The sequence below is a fragment of the Lemur catta genome, chromosome 25 (assembly GCF_020740605.2).
Source record: "Lemur catta isolate mLemCat1 chromosome 25, mLemCat1.pri, whole genome shotgun sequence".
Taxonomy (NCBI): Eukaryota; Metazoa; Chordata; class Mammalia; order Primates; family Lemuridae; genus Lemur; species Lemur catta.
The window spans coordinates 7,160,935-7,179,926 of NC_059152.1; the positions used below are offsets into that span (position 1 = coordinate 7,160,935).

Consider the following 18,992-nt stretch of genomic DNA (forward strand, 5'->3'; position numbering starts at 1 on the left):
ATGAGGCTGATGAAAAGCTCTGAGAATAGTGTCTGGCACACAGCAGGCTACCAATAAATATGAGTTACTCTTTACTGCAAATCAGTTTGGGATACTGCAAGAAGGCAGTTAAACAGTATTTAATACAAATCAAGATCCTAAATGACCAGAAATAAATTCACATACAGTCAGACTGTTAACAGATTAAACCATTAAAAAAAAAAAATCCACATTCACCTGACAACACTGTTACTTTTGTGGACTTTTAAACATTTATTAAAAAAGCAAAATGTATGTTCACCTCAAATATAACAGTTAAAAATGGTAAAGCAATACAAACAACTCGTACTAGCAGCATCCAGTCGTTAGAATCTCCCCACCCTGCGTTCTCGGGCTGTTCCGGGCAAGCGCAGTCTCTGCTGGGCTTGCTTCTACCTCCCCTCCCTCACCGCAGTGCAGGTCAAACCAAATTTTATAAAATTAACAATTTAAGGTTAAATAAGCTTAAATAAGGGTGTTAAATACAAGACACTTCATCAAAGCTTCTGTACAAAGATAAACAAATCTGGCATCGTACAAGTGATTCCGCCGGCTCACAGCATACAGGGGTTCTATGAGTAAGCAGATTTACCCTTTTTTTTTTTTTTTTTCCAGCAGAGCAACTATACAAAAGTGAACTAAAGAGTTGAAGTGACTACTGACAACTCAGTGAGCCATTTACAAGGCATATGTATCTTTTTTTTTTTTAAGTCAAAACACTGTTAATATTCAGGCACCATTTGTTCCTGCAAATAAATAAGTCTCTAAAGTAACTGCATTAGAACTAGTGTTAAACACATCAGTGCTTCTCCCCCCTGACAGAGCTTCTCCAGCTACTTACTATGCCTCCTCTCTTATTGCTATGATAATGTGGCTGCGGAAATAAAACTACTGTACATCCAAAAAAATAGAGCACCTTTAACATTAAAGTATATGTCTGATTATTTGTTTTCATGTTTATTTTACAATACTAAAGCCCAAACTATGGTAAATTGCTGTAACGTCTCTACCAAGTCACCTGATACAGAGGAAATAAACCCAGCGATTCTCCCTCTTGAGGTCAGCCCACGCCACGCACCGCCTTAGCAGTCTGCAAGAAAATGGTCTGCGCTCACGCCAGGACCTACATCCATCCTCACACAAGGGTGACATTCGTGTTCCCGTGGGCACTACTCTCCGCTGTGGCCACTGAGGAGGAGTCGAGGCCCCCGCCCGCTGGGGTGGATGGTGCTACACAGAATGGGACAGCAAAACATCTACGATTGGCTGAAAGCACACTGAAAAACCACGCTGGCGACTCTGAAGGGACAACAGGCATTTCCCAATGGTCCCTTGACGAGGTGTGGACTGGCTAAGACTTTTTGTCGATGGTGTTGAAAAACCACTCTGTGAACTTCCGCAGCTGAGCCGTGGCCGTCTGGGATTCCTCCTGCAGCCGCATGTTGTCCTGTCTCAGGTGCTGCACCTCTGCCTGGAGCACCGCCTTGTCCTGCTTTTCCTGGCACGAGCAGAAACGAGCAGAGTCACGCACGCTGGGTGCTACGTTCACTCCGCCCACGCCGGGGCACAAGAATCCCTTATTCTAATTCTTACTTATTCACTTTTTGAGGGAGAGGGGATTTGCTTTCTTCAGTGAGGTGACTTGCCTGATACCAAGGGGAGGGGGTGAACGACTCCACGCGGCCTCTCCCTTCAGTCCCCTTTGCTCTCAAGGGTGTCAAGATGGCCTTTATATGGGAAGGGCATTAAGCACAGTTTATATTACCCGCTATCCAAAAAAGGGAGACTACGGTGCAGTTAAAAGTAATACTCTTTGACAAATGCACAGAGCTTTCCAAGAGAACTTACTCACGATACCCAACTGGTATTAACAGAGCTGTTACACATGTTTATAATAAAATAAGTACTTGGGCCGTTCATCCCATCTGGAGCTCTCCTGCTACACTCTATTCCCATGAACCTTTAAAAGTCTGCCAGTAAAAATTATGTTAAAAATAATCAACATTTTCAGAAGAATCACATCTGGAGCTTTCTACATACAGTAACGAAACTGTCCGACACGAGCTTCAGCTCCCTGGTGCCGACAGGGAGGCCTTGCCCTAAACGGAGAGTGCGGGCGCCGTCAGATTATGACAATCCGTATTGTTTTAATGGGTCTGACTTGACTGCCAGCTCCAACCAGACACCACCTGCAGTGCTGTGCTAGAGCACTGAGTGGGGGGAGCTGGTGACCGTGGCCTTTTTAGATGTTCCCACCTGTGACATGTCTGGCCTGCTCTTGAGGTTCCCTCCTGTTTCCTGATCCCCTTTCCAGACCCTCCCCAGTACCACCTGCCTCACCATCGGCCTGGATGAGAGCTGGCGGCTGACTTCCCTGCAGGGACTGAGGGCAGGCCACCCTGGCCCTGACTTCCCTTGGTCACTCCCTACCACCGTGACCGTCACTTCCAATGTGACTCAGAGCACCCCTGCTGCCCTGTTCTCCACGACCTGCCAGCCTCTTACTGTGACCCATGGCACTTGCTCGCTGTGGAGGTCAGCAGGCAAACACCCCCCATTGCCAGTCCAGATGGCTGCTCCCCCTGCAATTCTACCTCCACTGAGAAACATGCCACGGGGTCATGGGCCCGCACCCCTCCTCATTGCAATTATCTACTGTACCCCCAGACCCTTCCTATCGCTTGTGGAATTAGAACCTGGTTCATTCCTCTCTCCCCAGCCCACTCCTGCCGTCTTTGTTGAAGATTTCGGATCCACTTACATGTTCCATCCAACTCTGGCGTGCAGCCTCTCCATCGCCTCCTCTCGGTGACCTACAAACCCCGCCCTCCCTAAGCCCCACGCCATGGCCACACCCCTTCCTAAAAGTTTCAAGCTCCCACTTCCTGACCACCATCCCTTGTCTTTTAAAGCTAATTTCTCCAGCATCTACTCCTCCAATAATGATCTACTCCACCAAATCTTACTCTTGTTTTCACTGTCCATCAACAGCAACTCCCAGCAGTGACGTTATTTTTCCTCAGCTAGTGTAGACTCTGGGTGCTCAGTTTAATCACATGCCAGGATCCTTGTCTGTGTCCTTATCTTGATTTCCTTTTTAAACCATAATAGTGGTTAAATTCAGCTCTCCAACTGTCCTACACTTACAGCTGCAGACAAGGTGACCAGCCATCCCAGCTTGCCTGGGGCTTTGCTGGTTCTGGCACTGAAAGTTCCGTATCTTGGAAAACTTCTCCATCCTAGGAAACTGGGACCGCTGGCCGGCCATGCTGGAGAAAAGCACAAAACTCGGCCAACAGGTATCACTTTAACTTATGGTACAAACTCAGATGTGCCTTCAGCCCCGTCTGGCCAGTCTACCGAATACACCCTGTCAATACACCCTCTACTCTCCTGCTCCTTCCCACCACCCAAGCTGGAAAAAAGAGAAACAATCAGCAGAGAGCTCCGCCCACCCATGTCTGTCGGTACTACACGTGTGTGGATGCATGGACACATGTACACACATATGCACGTACGTGCACACACGCCCTGCTCTCTCTGGCATCCACACACGCGGGGTCCCTACTCCTGCCCAAGGCCAGCTCCTTGCCTGTGACCAGATCAGAACTTCATTCCCTTGCTCTTCACCCTCATTGTCATCTCCGCTCTACCAGCTATGATTTCTCCCTTCTTCAAAAACTGAACTACCATGACAAAAGCCTTCCTGTGACACCCTCGCCCCATCACCCTCTGGCCACCGCACTCCATTCCGTTTCGCCTTGGACAGCCAAACGCTAACCAGCACAGTGCTGACGGCATGACCCGCGCTCAGCGGGAGTTCAACTTCTCTAGGGGACCAGCCGCGTGCAGGCCAATGTGGAGCAGAAGCTCTGAGGGCTGTGACGCTGACTCAGGGGGAGGACAGAGCTCATGGGGACCGGGATTCCTCGCAACAACCAACCAGGGCTGGCAAACCTGTGGCCTCGGGCCCACATGTGGCCTTCTGGATCTTTGAGTGCAGCCTTTTGACTGAATCTAAATTTTACTGAGCAAATCCTTTTAATAAAGGAGGGTTATCAACCCCTCTTAGGTCAGCTCACAGAGTGGTGGTACAACTGCTGGCTGGTCTGCACAGAGGGCTTGTCCTTGCTGAATCACATCCACCAGGTCCCCTGCATCCCCCAAAACAAACTGTCTCAGCTGCAGGTCAGAAAATGCAATCAGGCCTCAGGAGTCTCTGCTACTGTTTACCGTTGGTTTTGGCTTAGGGCAGCTTTCTTTCCCGAGTCTCTTCAACCTATTTGTAATAGTTAAAAGGGGTTGACTGTGTAAGAGAAAGAGTTCTGACTGTGCTCTTACCTTCCGAAGGTCGGTCTGGAGTTGCCGGAGAATTAATTCCAGCTGGTTGACTTTGCCAGTGAGTGTGGATGGAGAACGCTCTCTAGCCAAGAAGGACAGAATCAGAAAGACTCAAGAGGGAAGTCGTGACATTTCATCCAGGATTTTTGTTGTTAAGCTTAAATAACTGTTTCATGTGCTTAGAGCCCAGCAAGGTGATAAATTATGTTAGACTGGGAAAGTGCCCGTATTGCTGCTTTGGTGGAAAACCCATCTTGGGATGCTACTGATTTAAAAAGGGATTCAGAACCTCTACAGATATACAGGTTGGTAAGAAAACAAGATAGATTATTTAAATTAGTTTGGCCAACCGACACAGGGTAGACCAGAATGAATCCCTGGGAACCAGATGTAGATTCAGTTTCCCCAATTTGCCTTTCTGTATCATAAACATAATATGAAGCTCTTTATGAAGGTGAACGTGCACGTTAACAGTGACTCGCTTCATACGGAAGCTGGAATCAGGAACAAGGACACTGGTAAAGAACACACACTGCAGGGAGGATGAATACAGGGCAACAGGATGGCAAGTTCTGACCCACTTCAGGGGGGGGACGTGAGGCCAGACCAAGGACCAGGCTCTGGGAGGTGCTATACCCTTGGCAGGCCAGCCTGTGTGGCCCGGCAGGTGGAGGCTGACCGGCACTCCTGCCCGGTGCCTGGAGCAGTAACCAGGCAACAGACACTGACCCTGAGGCTCCCACTCGCTCTCTGGGCCAGTGAGGCTCGCCACCGTGGGTGTGGGGTCATGGGTCTTGGCGGGTAGGACCTGCCCACGGGCAGAACGGTCATGCAGCCAAGCGCTGTCCCCCGAGCAAGGCAGGAGGCTGAGTCAGGCCCCCTCAGCCCCTTCTCTGGATTCCTCAGGCCTGGGGGAAGGTGCGGTAGAACATGGTCTCCCTGCCTGGCTGGGGCTGAGCTGAATCTCTGCTAATCGCTGGCCTAGGAGAGCAGGAGGGAGGGGTCCACAGGGGCTCACATACCCAGTCGTGTCCATGAACTCTTTGCCACTGCCTGGATCTACACACAGGGGCAGTTCCTGGGCCCCCTCCAAGTCTTGCCCATGTTGCATATCTGTCAGGGTGCAGAAGGATGCCACCCTCTGGTCTGGGGAGGGGAGAGACACACAGAAACAGGGGTTAGTGACAGCCACAAGGCAATGTTTCTTTGTGGAAATTAATGTGGTAGCTAAACACAATCTCCCCGCCCCCCAAATCAGTCACTGCTCTGTTTTGAAACAAAACAAAGAAAAACAAACTCAGGCAAGCTGCTGACAAGGAGAAAGCATGGAGATTGGCTGTCCCACTGGGCTGCATGGCATACACATGTCACAGCCACGGGGACAGTTAGCAGATACTAGATTTGCTAGAGCCAATCCGCTTTCTTCTTTCCACATCCCAAGAAATGCCAAAGCTGCTGGTTATGCATGAACAACATTTGCATGATGACTCGGCTGATGAACAGAACCAAGGACAGGGACCTCTCCGCAAGCTGTCCCCAAACCAGGAGAACATTCTTGGGACAGAACAGCAGGGCACATGTCCCCCTGAGCACCCCCAGCCCCCAGGGCGTGACTACCCATGCAGACGTGCAGACACATGAAAGATACAGAAAAGGTTACAGGGTATGAGGAGCCACCGACCAGCCCCAGACAATCACCTAGATAGGACGAGTGGTGACAGAGCAGCCCAAGTTCTTCATCTGAGTCAAGACCTGAAATAAGATTTAGAATTTTCCCATGAACGGGAGTATCTCTCTGTACTTGAGAATTTCCGGAGCCCACATAAGGCCCATGTAATGGGGCCACGTGAAACAGTGAGTGTGCGTGTGCGCGTGTGTGTGACAGAAACCAGAGGAAGTCCTCTAGAGTCAGGATGATGTAACACCAGTGTGGTGAGGTGACACATTTCATGTTTTAACTGTCCTGGTTGGAAGCGGGCCTGTAATGTACAAGAGATAAGTGGCATGCCACATACACACAGATCCAACCACGAGCACACACCACAATTTTGGGTTTCCTTAAATGACTCACTCCATGAACATAAAGAAAGCAGCGGTGAGAGAGATTAGCTAAGAGTAATCTCACTAGAAACCCTTAACAAAAGATCTGAGGGGCAGTTTTTACAGCAGTAGTACCCATGATCAGCATGCCTACAATGCCTTATCTTATTCTGTTTAGCACTAGGAACGTAGCACTTCATGTTTCAAGAGCTGGGCAGGAAAGCAAACAGAGTGGTCTTCAGAATGGGTACGAGACTGGCCCAAGCTCTAGGGGCTTAGCATTAACCGAGAATAGTGGTCCAGAAATGCTGACTGGCTGGCATGCAGAAAAAGTCCTGTTTTTGAACCACGTGGAAGTGGGGACCAAGCAATCTATGCAGTGATCCACGTCCCCCATCATCTGGTGTCTCTCCTTCGGTTCTGAGCACACGCACGCACGCACAGCTGGAATCGGAGGGACAGGGAGGCGTGTCAGTGCTGTGGCAGTCCTTTTCATGCAAATGGAGTCATGGTGGGGAGACCACACTTGGGGCCGTGTCAGGAGTGCTCTGCTCTTAATTTATCCCACTCTGTCTCCCCCCCAGCTGCTGGATGAGCCTGCTAATGAGGCTACCTGCTTGTTTGGTTTATGGAGGGCCATACGCTTCCAGTTAATTAAAAAGGATGGCCATGGCGACGCTGCCAGGAGCGCAGGAGAGAAAGCCCGGGCGTAAGCCACGGGTACGGTGCTGAAGGGGGCCTGGGCCCTCCTGGATGTCACACTGAGTCCACCAAGCGACCCATCGCACAGGGCATTCTCCAGCCATGTGGAGAAGCCATGTGTCCCTTCCCAGGCACGCAGATCACCTTCAACTAACCTTTCTGTAACTCTCCACGTGTCAAGTCCTCTACAAGATGATAAACATTCTGTACCTATACATTCCTGAGACACAATCACGTTACCAATTTGGCACTGAATAGTAGGGGTTTGCATATGATGAAATACTCTGCCACGTAATGAAGATAAACAGCGTAATGTGGGCATTGCCCACCTGTGCACACGATGCAATGTGCACGGCAGAGGTGGGGAAGAAACGCAGGGGATGGTCCTGGCTGGGGCTCAGCTGCTCTAGGGGCTGAGTGGGGAGGTTGGGCTCCTGCAGTGTCCAACATAACCCCGTTCTGCGAGGGCCCCAAGTAAGGGAACACATGACACTTAAAAAAAAAAAAATCAACAGGAGATGTAACTTTTTTCCACAGTGAATTTAACTACTGGGTAAAAAGGAAGGTCAAAAGAAAACGGACAGTCTACTTTTCTCATCTGTTGTTAAAAGAATTTCTTCGACTCATCCTCTTTATGCAACCCAGTGATAACTCAGTTATATTTCTATCTTTCGCAGTGTATTTGGGTTTGATGGTCACATCTAAATGCCGGTGGAGGCATCCTGGCGTGCGCTTCATCTATTTTTACCTTAATTGATAAAATACCCACATGTCTGACAGCAAGAGAGTCTGCTGTGGGCAGCCATTCAGATATTCCTCGGGGAGAAACAAGGTCCTACTGGTCAGGAGGCAAGAAGCCAAAAACAGTTTTGCCAGCAATGTGACTTCACACAGAGGATTTCGCTTTGGATCTGAAAAGCTTGGGAGGTTGAAATGCAAACAGAATGCTACTTGATTAAGTACAGACGCTAAACTACTTTACAAAATAGCTCATCTTACTGACGGTTTCCAGTGGAGGCTTTATGCCTCTCCAGCTTGTTTCTGTGATGATAAGTATACAGTAATCAAGTGATTAACAACATGGAACCAACGGCACAAACAAAGCCGTCGGAAAAGGCGGCACAGGAGTATGAACTTCACACACACGGTCAGCACAGATCCAGCCACCCACACGCCACACGAGCAGCCTCCTCGGGTTTCTCCCTTCTGTTCTTTCCTGTGCAAGCACACCTGGCTAAGGTAGGTCACTGGACATGGCTGACTCGTGAAACAATCCACCCCTTTAAATAATCTCTATTTAATTTCTTTTAAGAGACAGGGTCTTGCTCTGTCGCCCAGGCTGAAGTGCAGTGGTGTGATCATAGCTCACTGCATCGCATCCTCCAGGTCCTGGGCTCAAGGGGTCCTCCTGCCTCGGCACTGTGAGTAGCTGGGACTACAGGCGTGCACCACCATGCCTGACTTTTTTTTTTTTTTTTCGTAGAGATGGGGGTCTTACTATGTTGCTCAGGCTGGTCTTGAACTCCTGTCCTCTAGTGAACCTCCTGCCTCAGTCTCCCAAAGTGCTGGGATTACAGGCATGAGCCACCACAACTGGCCCCTTTAAATAATCTTTTATAAAACCACATTTTCATGTCAGTTTCTTATTTTAGTGCATTTAGCCCTAAACAAGAAGATGGACAGTCAACAGACTATTCCATATCAATCTAGGACTGAGATGGCAAAACAGTTGATTCCAAATAACTCCCATTACCCCCCCGCCCCCCAGGTTGCCTGCAGCACTAAGAACATAAGGCCAAGTCTGATCAACCCATTACGTCTGCCAAGGGTGAGGAACAGGACAACAGTGCATGCGTCAGATACTTGTCATACGGGACACACAAGTATGAGGCTAGATTATACTAAACCTACTTCCACAAACAAAGCTGTTCCAATATGTCTTTGTTAGAACTACAAACTAAAGACAGGTGGGGCTTTGTAGCTACATGCAGAAAATGAAAGGTTTTGATTCTGACACTGGTGCTTACTGGATTGCAGAAATGGACTCAACCAACTGCAAGGAAAAAAAAAAAAGGCTACACGGTACTAATTTCAACATAAAATACTTTGGTTTAGGCCTCTGGCAGCTCATCAATACCTGCAGAAAGACAATGGTCTAGAATCAGCCTTTGAGTAATTAACAAGAAAAAGCTTTGACATTATTCTTTACTTAAAACACAACTATTGGTGTTGCCTGAAACATTTTAAATTTATTTTTGAGATAATTTAAGCCAATTTACTATGCTAAACTTGACTTCGCATTTTTCATCTATGTAATAGGCAAAGATTTCTTTCTTCCCCACTAATTATGTTACCATTAGGAGTCACCAGTGTGTCACATTTTGTTTATGCGCGCGCGCGCGCGCACACACACACACACACACACACACATAGTTGTCAAATATCAATAATCTTAACCTTAGCAACTTTAAGATTAAGCTTCAGAACTGAAAAAATTATCATTAAAAACTGATGATTATGCTCTGTTTAGGAAACCAACGGCAGATGGAACATAATGAATGAAAAATACAGATTTCTGGGTTTTTTTGGAAAATACGCTTTTGTGGAACATTTCATTTCCATAGTGGTGCCTGGTATGCGCTGTTAACTAGGCAAGTGTCTCACACACAGGGCAGACACACATCCGAGCACCCAAACAGCTATGGGAAGATGATCGTCATCACCAATGGGGACAGGGTGGAAATCTAGAGGGGAGGACAGGCCTTCTCGGGGTGAAGACATTGAATCCAGAGTCCAAGATCACCAAGTTGGTCATTTTTCCTTTGATGCTTGTTTTCACTTAATATCATCTCTTCAACAAATGTTCAAGAATACACCGATTGCCTCCTGATATTTTAATTAATGAGAACTAATATACTTTAAAACCTTTAACTTTTGAAGAGATTTTACACCTCCCTTTTCTGCTTCACTGTTTGACTAACAGGCAGTTTCTAGTTGGGTTTGTTCCCATTACCATGTGTGAGGGGGATGAAAGCTGTTATATGTATTTATCAGATGCCCCTAAACCTGACAGTATTCTACATAACAAAGGATATGATAAGCACTGCAGGGCTGCAAAGTGATGATCGCATTGTACTAGATAGATCGTCAACTTCACTCAGCAATTCTGATGTGCAAAGGGCACATCTTGTCTCCCACCAAACAAAATAACTGCATACATTATAACAAAGTACATAATGTGACTCAGTCAGACCTTCCAAGCACGGGGGAGTGAGGAGGCCTGGGCTGCCAGCAGGGGCACGTGGCACCCAAGTTATAATGCCTTCGCCCTCCTGGACCTAGGAAGGACTGTGGATTTTCTGACATTTAGTTTTTTGAGTAGACACTGGTTACCTATCTAGTGACTCCTTAATTAATTTTTAATAATGCTGCATAATATTTCTCTATTGGAAACGTTTTAATTTTTTTGAATAATTTCCGGTCTGTAAATTCTCAGGAATTAGATTTCTAGTCAAACGGTAGGTAGAGTTTTCTGGCGCAAACTACATATAGCAAATTGTCATATTGCTTGAACAAAAAGATGGATCACTTTATAATCTTTATGATACCAGCTGTGAGTATTCTTCATAGCTTCCCAGAGCCTTTGCATCATTCTTCATATTCAAAAGGTATGAGCTGGTAGCTCATTATCCTTTGAATTCATACGCGTGGGTGAACATTTTCCACCTACTTATTGTGTGTTTTTCTTTTGTGGACTGTGTATCCAAACGCCTTGACCATTTGTTTACTGTGGATTTGCTGGTTTTTGCTGGGTAAGTTCCTTTATGTACTTTAGACATCCTGGTTTTACCTATCACATTTATTAAAAATCTTTTCCTATAGTCCAGTATTTCCCGTTTCATTTTAATGTTCTCTTTCAGGTTCATAAAAGGTCTAAATATTTAAATACTTTTATCGGGCCATATTACATTTTGCATGTTCTTTCACTACTCCATAATTAAAGCATAACCTTGCTTCCAAATGGTAATCTTCCTTTAACTTTTTCTAAAATTGACTTTTTTAATACCTAAATCCAAATGTAATACACAAATTCCTTTCCCAATTCTTAAATACATTCAGATTTTCTGTCTGAGCTCTTTATTTTTCTTCAAAAGTTCTTATTGTCATTTTTGAATCATTATTATGCTGTTTTACTTATTATTAATTTATAATAGATTTTTTGGTTTAAAATTGTTTACCTATTTTCCAAATGGATATGATTAACTTCGTTAACATATCTGGTAGACATCTGATTTAAAATTGCACTAACTCTACAAATGCTCTCTATCCATTCCAATCCTTACTTATATTAAGATTCTTTAGTTATTGAAGTGTTTCTTGGAATTCTGTATCATCATTCTGATGATGGATTAATCCCCAAAGAATAAATAATTTGATCTTGCTGCTATATCTAATGCATCTTACACCTGTTACAGTGGAAGGCTGTCTGCAAAGACAGTTGCCAACAACCACGGCCACCCTGCATGCACACGCCAACCCTCCCAATCAGGAGGTGGAGTCCATGTCCCCATCGCTAGAATCTGGATGGCCTTGTGACTTGCTGTGACCTAAATATATTGTGGTGAATATAATGTTCTGGGACTTCCAAGACCAGGCCCTAAGAGATCACGGAGCTTCTGCTTTTGCTGTTCTGAGTCCTTAAGCCCAGTGTGAAGAAGTATAATTACCCTGCTGGAGACAGGGGTCCAGCTAGACTTCAGCCACTTCAGACACATACATAAGGTGAGTGAAGTCACCTTAATGCTCCAACCTCAGCTGAGCTCCAGCTGTATACAGCTGCATGAGTGACTCTAGGTAATATCATATGGAGCAGAAGAACCACCCAGCTAAGTCTAGCCAACACAGAGAATCATGAGAAATAATAAAGCCATTGTTGTTTTTTAGCCATAAATTATGGTGTGGTTTGTTATATAGAAACAGATAACTGAAAAAATAAACAACACTTTGAAATGGTGCTTAAAAAATATAAAAATATATTTTAAAATATCTTAATCTAGTTACTTTATTTTATAATCTCTAATAATTTTTTGACCTTTCATATTTTCTACATATAGAACCATTCTTCTCTCTCTCTTTCTATATATATATATATATATATATATATATATATATATTTACCTTCAACATTTACTTTTTCATTGCATTACTTGTTTAAATGTCAACAATTGCACTACAAAATTAAAGGGCATAGTCATAAAGAGAAAACCTGTTTAGTTTCTGGACTTAAGGGATCTGCTTATAAACATGTTTCTATTAAATAGTATGTAACTATTTGGAATAAAGACATATTAGGCTTAGGAGGTATCTCGCAAATCTCAAATTTTAGTAGAAATAGGTCTTAATTCTATTAGATATATTTTTTTGAAATTGATATAACTTTTAATTCCTTCACCGACTATAATTTATTATAAAGTATTCATTTTATTAAACCAGCTAAACTCTTGCCAGTAATAATCTTTTCAATTTACTACTGAATTTCATCTAAGCTTTCTCACGCCAATATTAAAGACTGAGATTGTCTTGTGATTATTTTTTTCTGTGTGTATCAGAAAAGAATCATAACATGCAAGAAGGCTACTTCTGAATTTCAAGAAAAGTGTACACAATGGCAGAATTATTCTTTGAAATTATGAAAAACAATTAACTGTAAACTTATTTGCTTCAGGTAATATTTGGGATTTTGGGATATTCTTGGATGACTTTTTGAAGGCCCTCGACACTTTGGCCTTTTTGACTATTTCTTATGCTTCCCCCATTTTCTTGCAAGAAATAACTTAATAACTTTATTCACCAGATTTATTCCTATATAGCTGCTTGACATTGCTCAGGAATTTTTAAAATCTCTTTCTCTCTCTCTCTCTCTCTCCTTAAAATGTCACCCAGAGAACATGCAATGAGAAAAAGCAGAGGGGCTGAGATCCACACGAGGCTGGGGGTGGAGGTTAGGCTGGTGCACCAGTATTTTGTGCAGAATAAATCAGCCAGGAAGCCCGAAAAGAGTTGCAAAACATTAAGTGATCAAGTGCATCATCTCATAACATTAGCATAAAAACAGAAAAATGACTGTGGTGTGAATTAAAAGCCCCATAACTGTGGTCAGCCAAGCACAAGGGGGTATGTGCTGCAGTGAGCTGAGGAGGGTATTGTGAGCTTGCATCTCATAGACTGTGATTTGACAGGTCTCCTTCAGCCTCCACAGTTAATTCCTAGTACTGTACATTTGCATACTTGGTTTTACAGGGAACCAAGTTCTTGAGTAAGGGCAGAGCCTTGTCTTGACTAGATTTTATGGCTCAGGTGGGCCTGGTTTGCATCACTGAGGGGACTGCAAGACCCTAAATGACCATGAGGTCTCCATAACCCAGGCCAGGAAGAGGCTTCCTAACCTGGAAGTAATAACTAGTCACTGCAGCTGGTCTGGGGTTTGAGCGTAAGGCAGAGCCCAATGCCCTCTGCAGGGAGCCTGACAGTTCTCTTAAGTCCCACTGTCTTCCTCTTATGTTAACTTAACCTCGTTCTTATTTGGTTCATTTGTACTTTTCATTTTTTGGATCAAATTTGCTATTGGTTTATCAATATTCAAAGAAAAACTGTACTGATTTTATTTATAAATTGCAGTGAAATTTCATTTGCCAGTTGTTTTTTTTTAAACTTTTTTCATTTCTTTTCTTTCATGTTTTCCTTTCACAGTTTTTGTGGAATCTTTTTAAAGTATACTTAGTTAATTTTTACTTTTTCCATTGAAATAAATGTTTCTCAAACATTTTCCTTTAAGAACTATTCTCTTTTCTGGTGGTAGTCCAGATTTAATAAATAGCATATTTTTCAACATCACTCATTTAAAAAAATTGTTCCTGTTATATTCCTTAATTCTTGCCAGCACAATTATTATTAGAGTCATATTTAAAATGTTCCAAATGGTTAGAGTTGGTGTTTTGCTTTCTATTTTTCTTATTTAATTCTATTTTCATTGCCTTGCGGTCAGCAATGGTCAGCAATGTGGTCTAGAAACACTACTCCTCTTTGGAGGGAACGTACTGAGTGTTTGTGCAACAGAACACCTGGCGTCTCTCACCCACAACCATACTGTCTACCTTACGTTCTTTGTACTAATAGAATTTAAACCTACTTAAGCAGCCATGATTGGGCAGATTATAATTTGGTGCCTCTGCTCTATTCTCAAATGGTATAGTAAAATCTAAATTCTTAAACTCATGTGCCCAATGTCAATTTTAGCTCTTAAACCAAGGTGAACATATATGCTGAAACGTGCAGCATAAGCGAGGTCGATCAATGGGGGGCAGGGAAGTCTGCAAGGGATCAATTACACTATTGGATTTTATAGGGGTCATGGGATTTCAATCCAACAGGCAGATAGATTCCATTTTCAAAAGCCTGTTTTCAGAAGTGCTGACTGCCTATGTCAAAGTATGGGTGCAGGATTAGTCCAGAGCAGTCTGAACTCTGTAAGCTATTTTGAACTGCCTTTATTGGTTTGTAACAATGACATAAACAAGCACATGGACATTTTTAGAACTATCTTTTCTTCATAATGTTTACTCTAGCTCAGAAATGGCTTTGAAAACGGGTACAAAAACACAAAGTCATGAGCAGGGCAACTGGACTATCTGGGAGAAGACATTTCTCTTTAAAGTGCTAAGATGACCCTATCATCATACCCTGTCACCACCACACAACTCCTATCAGAGTGCAGCAGGATGCTGGAACATAAACTGAAGTGACACTGATACAAGAGAATCTGATTAGCCAACGGAGTTGCAAATTCTCACCTGAATTTTCATAAGCTGAGTACTGTTTCACCATGGGACGCCGCCCCACGCAGCAGCATCAAAAACTACTGAAATTTTTAAATACGGCATTAACTCTTTCCATATTATTTTTTCTGTGAATGTTAAAGGTCAGATAGTCTCCTCCTCCGGCAAATAGAATCCCATTCTCCTCTGTTTCATTTGGGCATGAATACACCTGGACGTCCTGGCTAAAGGGAATCTCCATGTCACACTTTCTCCCTTTTGTGCCAACTACAACCTACACTCTTACTTCAGCTGAGGAATACTCCCTCAGGAACAGAACCATAGAACTGGACATTTAGGACTAGAAGAAGCCTTACAGGTTCTTTGGGCAAAGTTCTTCATTTTACAGATGAGAAGACTGAAGCACGTGTCCCGGAGAATTATTGTTGAACATTCAGTGAATTAAAATTTGTGAAGGACTTGGAACAGTGTTCACACAAACTGTATACGTCAAAGTAGTGAAGTGACCTGTGTGAAGGCCCAAAGCCCAGCGGAGGAGCTGCGATGACGACTCAGATGCCTGGACTGATGAATCAGTCAGTAACTACTGCACACATCATTTCACTTCCTCTACCTCTCTGAAAAAACCCATTTTATAGCAGTGATTTTATTCTGAAGGATGATCTGAAAGGGGTAGAAAGGAACCAATCAAAGATACAAATGAGGGTGGATATAGAGATAAGGTGATAAAATATTATTTTAAATCTGAAAGATGAGTATAAAATGTGAAAGGATCTCAGAGGTACAAAATTACGCTATGAGTTGGGATAGCTTTAGGCTGCATGGAACCCTGTGTATTTAATACCTATTTACTTCTTGGTACTAGCTCTTCTCATTTGGTTATCTTGCTCTGTGCTTGACAAAATAAGCAGCCTTCCCCTGAGAAACTCATCACCTAATACGAAGGGACAGACACGTGAATGAAGCAGAACGCAGTGTGGTGAGTGCTCTGCAGGTATTTACACAGCAGGGGTACACAGAGGACGGAACGGACGCTCTCCCACGCTCCTAGGGGCAGTAAGATCTGGTCACAGTGACACAATGTAGTGTGTAAAGAACATGCCAGAGAAAATGCTGTTATCTGCTGCTGGGGTTGCTTTTGGACAGAGATGAAGGCAGTGTTCCTATGCTCCAGTGCTGGGCCACGTCTATGCCAGTGCTAGAAGCACGGAGAGCCCAGGAAACCACTGAGCCACAGGCCTGGGGCTTCCACAATGTTTAACTAATTTCTGCTAACACGAGAGAATGAGGGCCTCACCACCAGCAGACAGGGGCATTCGGAAATTTCTGTAAGGAGTGAGTGCTCTGTGAAGCAGGGAACCCAAGAGCAGTCTTGCTCCTTCTAACAAGGGAACACATTCATGTTGCAGATGTTTCTTCCTTTTACAGGTTTCCTTTCACCTCCTTCCCTGGTGTCTGAATTAACTTGAGGGTGACTCCAACTCCTCCCCACAGATGCTCAGGACCAGGCGCACTGACACCAGCTGGTTAGAGCAAAGCCACAGGCAGGCTTCTCTAACCGAGGGAAGGGGCATGAAAGCAGCAGACCTTGCTCTTCCACGGCCTGACTTCAAAACGCACCTGCCCGACTGGGAAAAGAACCGGATTTTGCTTCCTGAGGCCTGATGTCACAGGTGCTGGGGGCTGAGCTGGCAGAGACTGAGGAGAATAGGAGGGGGAGTGAGAGAGAAGAGGCCCCAGGCCTGAGGGGCTGCAGTGCACTTGAGTGCCACCAGCATGTTGTGACTCAGTTACACAAGGAGAGTCTCAGAGAGGGCAGGTGATAAAACAGCCCGTGCTAAAATAACCCTGCCTCTTTTGTAAGTTCTAGCTGCCAGGTACCCAGGGGCAGGACCTGCCATCATGAAACACACTGAACGAATGTAGCAGCAGAAGGCAAAAGGTCAAAGTCATGATCCTGGGGGCCAGTGGTTTACACTGGGATGACCTGTGAGGTCCTGAGGATGCCAGGAAGCAAGCGTCTACCTTTAACAGCAAGTTGGAAAAAAAAGTGTCCCCTAAGGGGAGCTTCAACCTTCTAGTAGTCACAACAACAAACGTGACAGAACACAGTGTGATAGCTGGAAGGGACCTTAGAGACTGGCTTCTCTAAACCCGTCTACATTTATAGAGAAGGAAACTGAGGCCCAGACGGGTGGACAGGCTGTGAGGGTCCAGCAATCACGCCAGAGTCTGTGTTCGTGCCAAGTCTCTAGGCCCCCACCCCGTGCTCGTCTGGCCAAGTCCAGCAAGCTCTGACCTCCAGAAGGGCCTCCCCCTACGCTGCCAGGGAAGACACAACGTGTATCCTATAAGATCACCTCTACTTTTCAGATAGGAAAATAGAGATCAAAGGGGACAAATGGCTAGTCCCACCCAGGTCACAGCTGTTGCCTGAACTAGAATTCAGGTTCTGGGTCCCTGCCTGGTGCTCATCTTACTAAACGCCATGGTTTCCCTTGGGAAGCATCCACAGTCATAGCCCAGGCCCTTTCCGGCTTGTTTCCATCGTACAACAATGGCAGGCCACCCAAAACTGGAACTGGGCCATCTAAGACAGAGACACCTTCCCTAAAATGCTGCACAGGCCCTGCAGGAAAGACCCCCCGGGGTAAGGGATGACGCCTGGTGGTGGCGAGTCTTTACCTTCAAAAGCCCGCGCAGCGTCCACGAGGTGGGACCAATCTAATCCTGTGGCTGTGTCCGGAAGGGGCATCAGGCCAGGATCTGCGCACTTGGACTTATCTGATAAGGACCCATCGGAGAACCAGAACTCATCTAAACAGAAACAAAACCAGAGCGTCAGTCAGTCAGTCAGAGCACGGGCACCACCGTCCCATCCCAGAGTCAGTCAGTCAGAGCACGGGCACTGCCGTCCCCTCCCAAAGTAGCCAAGGAAACTTCTGCTCTCAATGAGAAAAGAAAACCTGCTGCAATTACCCAAAACACATACAGCTGGAAAAACGGAAGTCTGGAAAAAGCAGCCAAGTCTAAACCAATCGGAGGTCAGCCAGGACGCAAGGACCGTGTGGCAGGGAGATGAGAATCAAGCCTTTGACAGTATCGTAATCGCACAAAGGTTTTCTCCTGGGAAGGCTTCTTTTGAGTACATTCTGGTCTGACTACTGCAGGATAAATTCCTGTTTTCTTCAGGGGAGACTTTCCCCTTTTTAAAAGTGTTGCAGGCTTTACACTGCTGTACAAAAGGTTTGGAGCAATCTTTATCCTGATGATTTAAAGAGCTTACTGAGGAACACGGTTATCTAAGCTGAGCACTGCACATCTGAGATGCCTCCAATACCAACTTGTTATAAAAATGCAGTAAGACTAACTTTGTTTTTATTAACAGATCAAAGAGGGGACATTATTTCATATGCTAAGTACAAAATGGTGGCTGGATTAATCTTCTGACTTAATAAGATGGTTAGATCAATGGCTGAACCAGAAACCACTTGCCCATCCTGCAATCAATGTTTGACAGTTGTCCTTTGGCTACAAATGGACATTTTCCATTTCTTTCTCTCCTTAAACTCTCATCGTGGTACTTTAAGTGTTTATGTCATTAATAATACTAGTTAAGAACTCATTATGCATCTGAGGACAAGTTCTGAAAAGGCTTCACAATTGGACTTTCTTTAATGTGCCTTTTCTGAACCTGCCCAGAATGCTGCATGCAGCTGCTTGTGAACACATCTGACTAATTAGACCAATCAAAATAATGACCACCTGGCTGTCTGAGCCTGCAATTAAGTTAAGTAAAGGGCATAATTAACCAAATGCACCTGTAATTTTTTTGCTCCCACATCCTTTTGGGTAGCTGTGAAATGCTGGCATCTGGACTAAGACAGATAGCATTTCTAAATTTGGCCTTATGGGAGACCAACAGACTTTTTACACCCTTGACAAATGCGTCTCTTAACAGACCTCTAATGGTTACAGCTAAGCCAACCAAGCCCCCATTTTCAATGCTACCACCTTTAGAAGATGGGGTAATGTTGCACTGATTTAGTCCCAGCC

General features: G+C 44.8%; 1 protein-coding gene across 3 annotated transcripts in view; it reads right to left on the minus strand.

Moving 5' to 3' along the window:
• Positions 1 to 228: 228 nt before the first annotated feature.
• SIPA1L2 (signal induced proliferation associated 1 like 2) overlaps positions 229 to 18,992 on the minus strand; it is a 200,933-nt gene continuing 182,169 nt past the window's right edge. For 2 of the 3 annotated variants that reach the window (XM_045537006.1, XM_045537007.1), the window contains exons 19-22: positions 17,622 to 17,753; positions 5,382 to 5,505; positions 4,360 to 4,441; positions 229 to 1,516 (exon numbers count right to left, since the gene is read on the minus strand). In XM_045537006.1, the coding sequence (XP_045392962.1) occupies positions 1,370 to 1,516; positions 4,360 to 4,441; positions 5,382 to 5,505; positions 17,622 to 17,753 (485 nt within the window). In that variant the 3' untranslated portion in view covers positions 229 to 1,369. The remainder of the gene's footprint in view (positions 1,517 to 4,359; positions 4,442 to 5,381; positions 5,506 to 17,621; positions 17,754 to 18,992) is intronic. The other variant, XM_045537008.1, reaches the window with a different exon arrangement.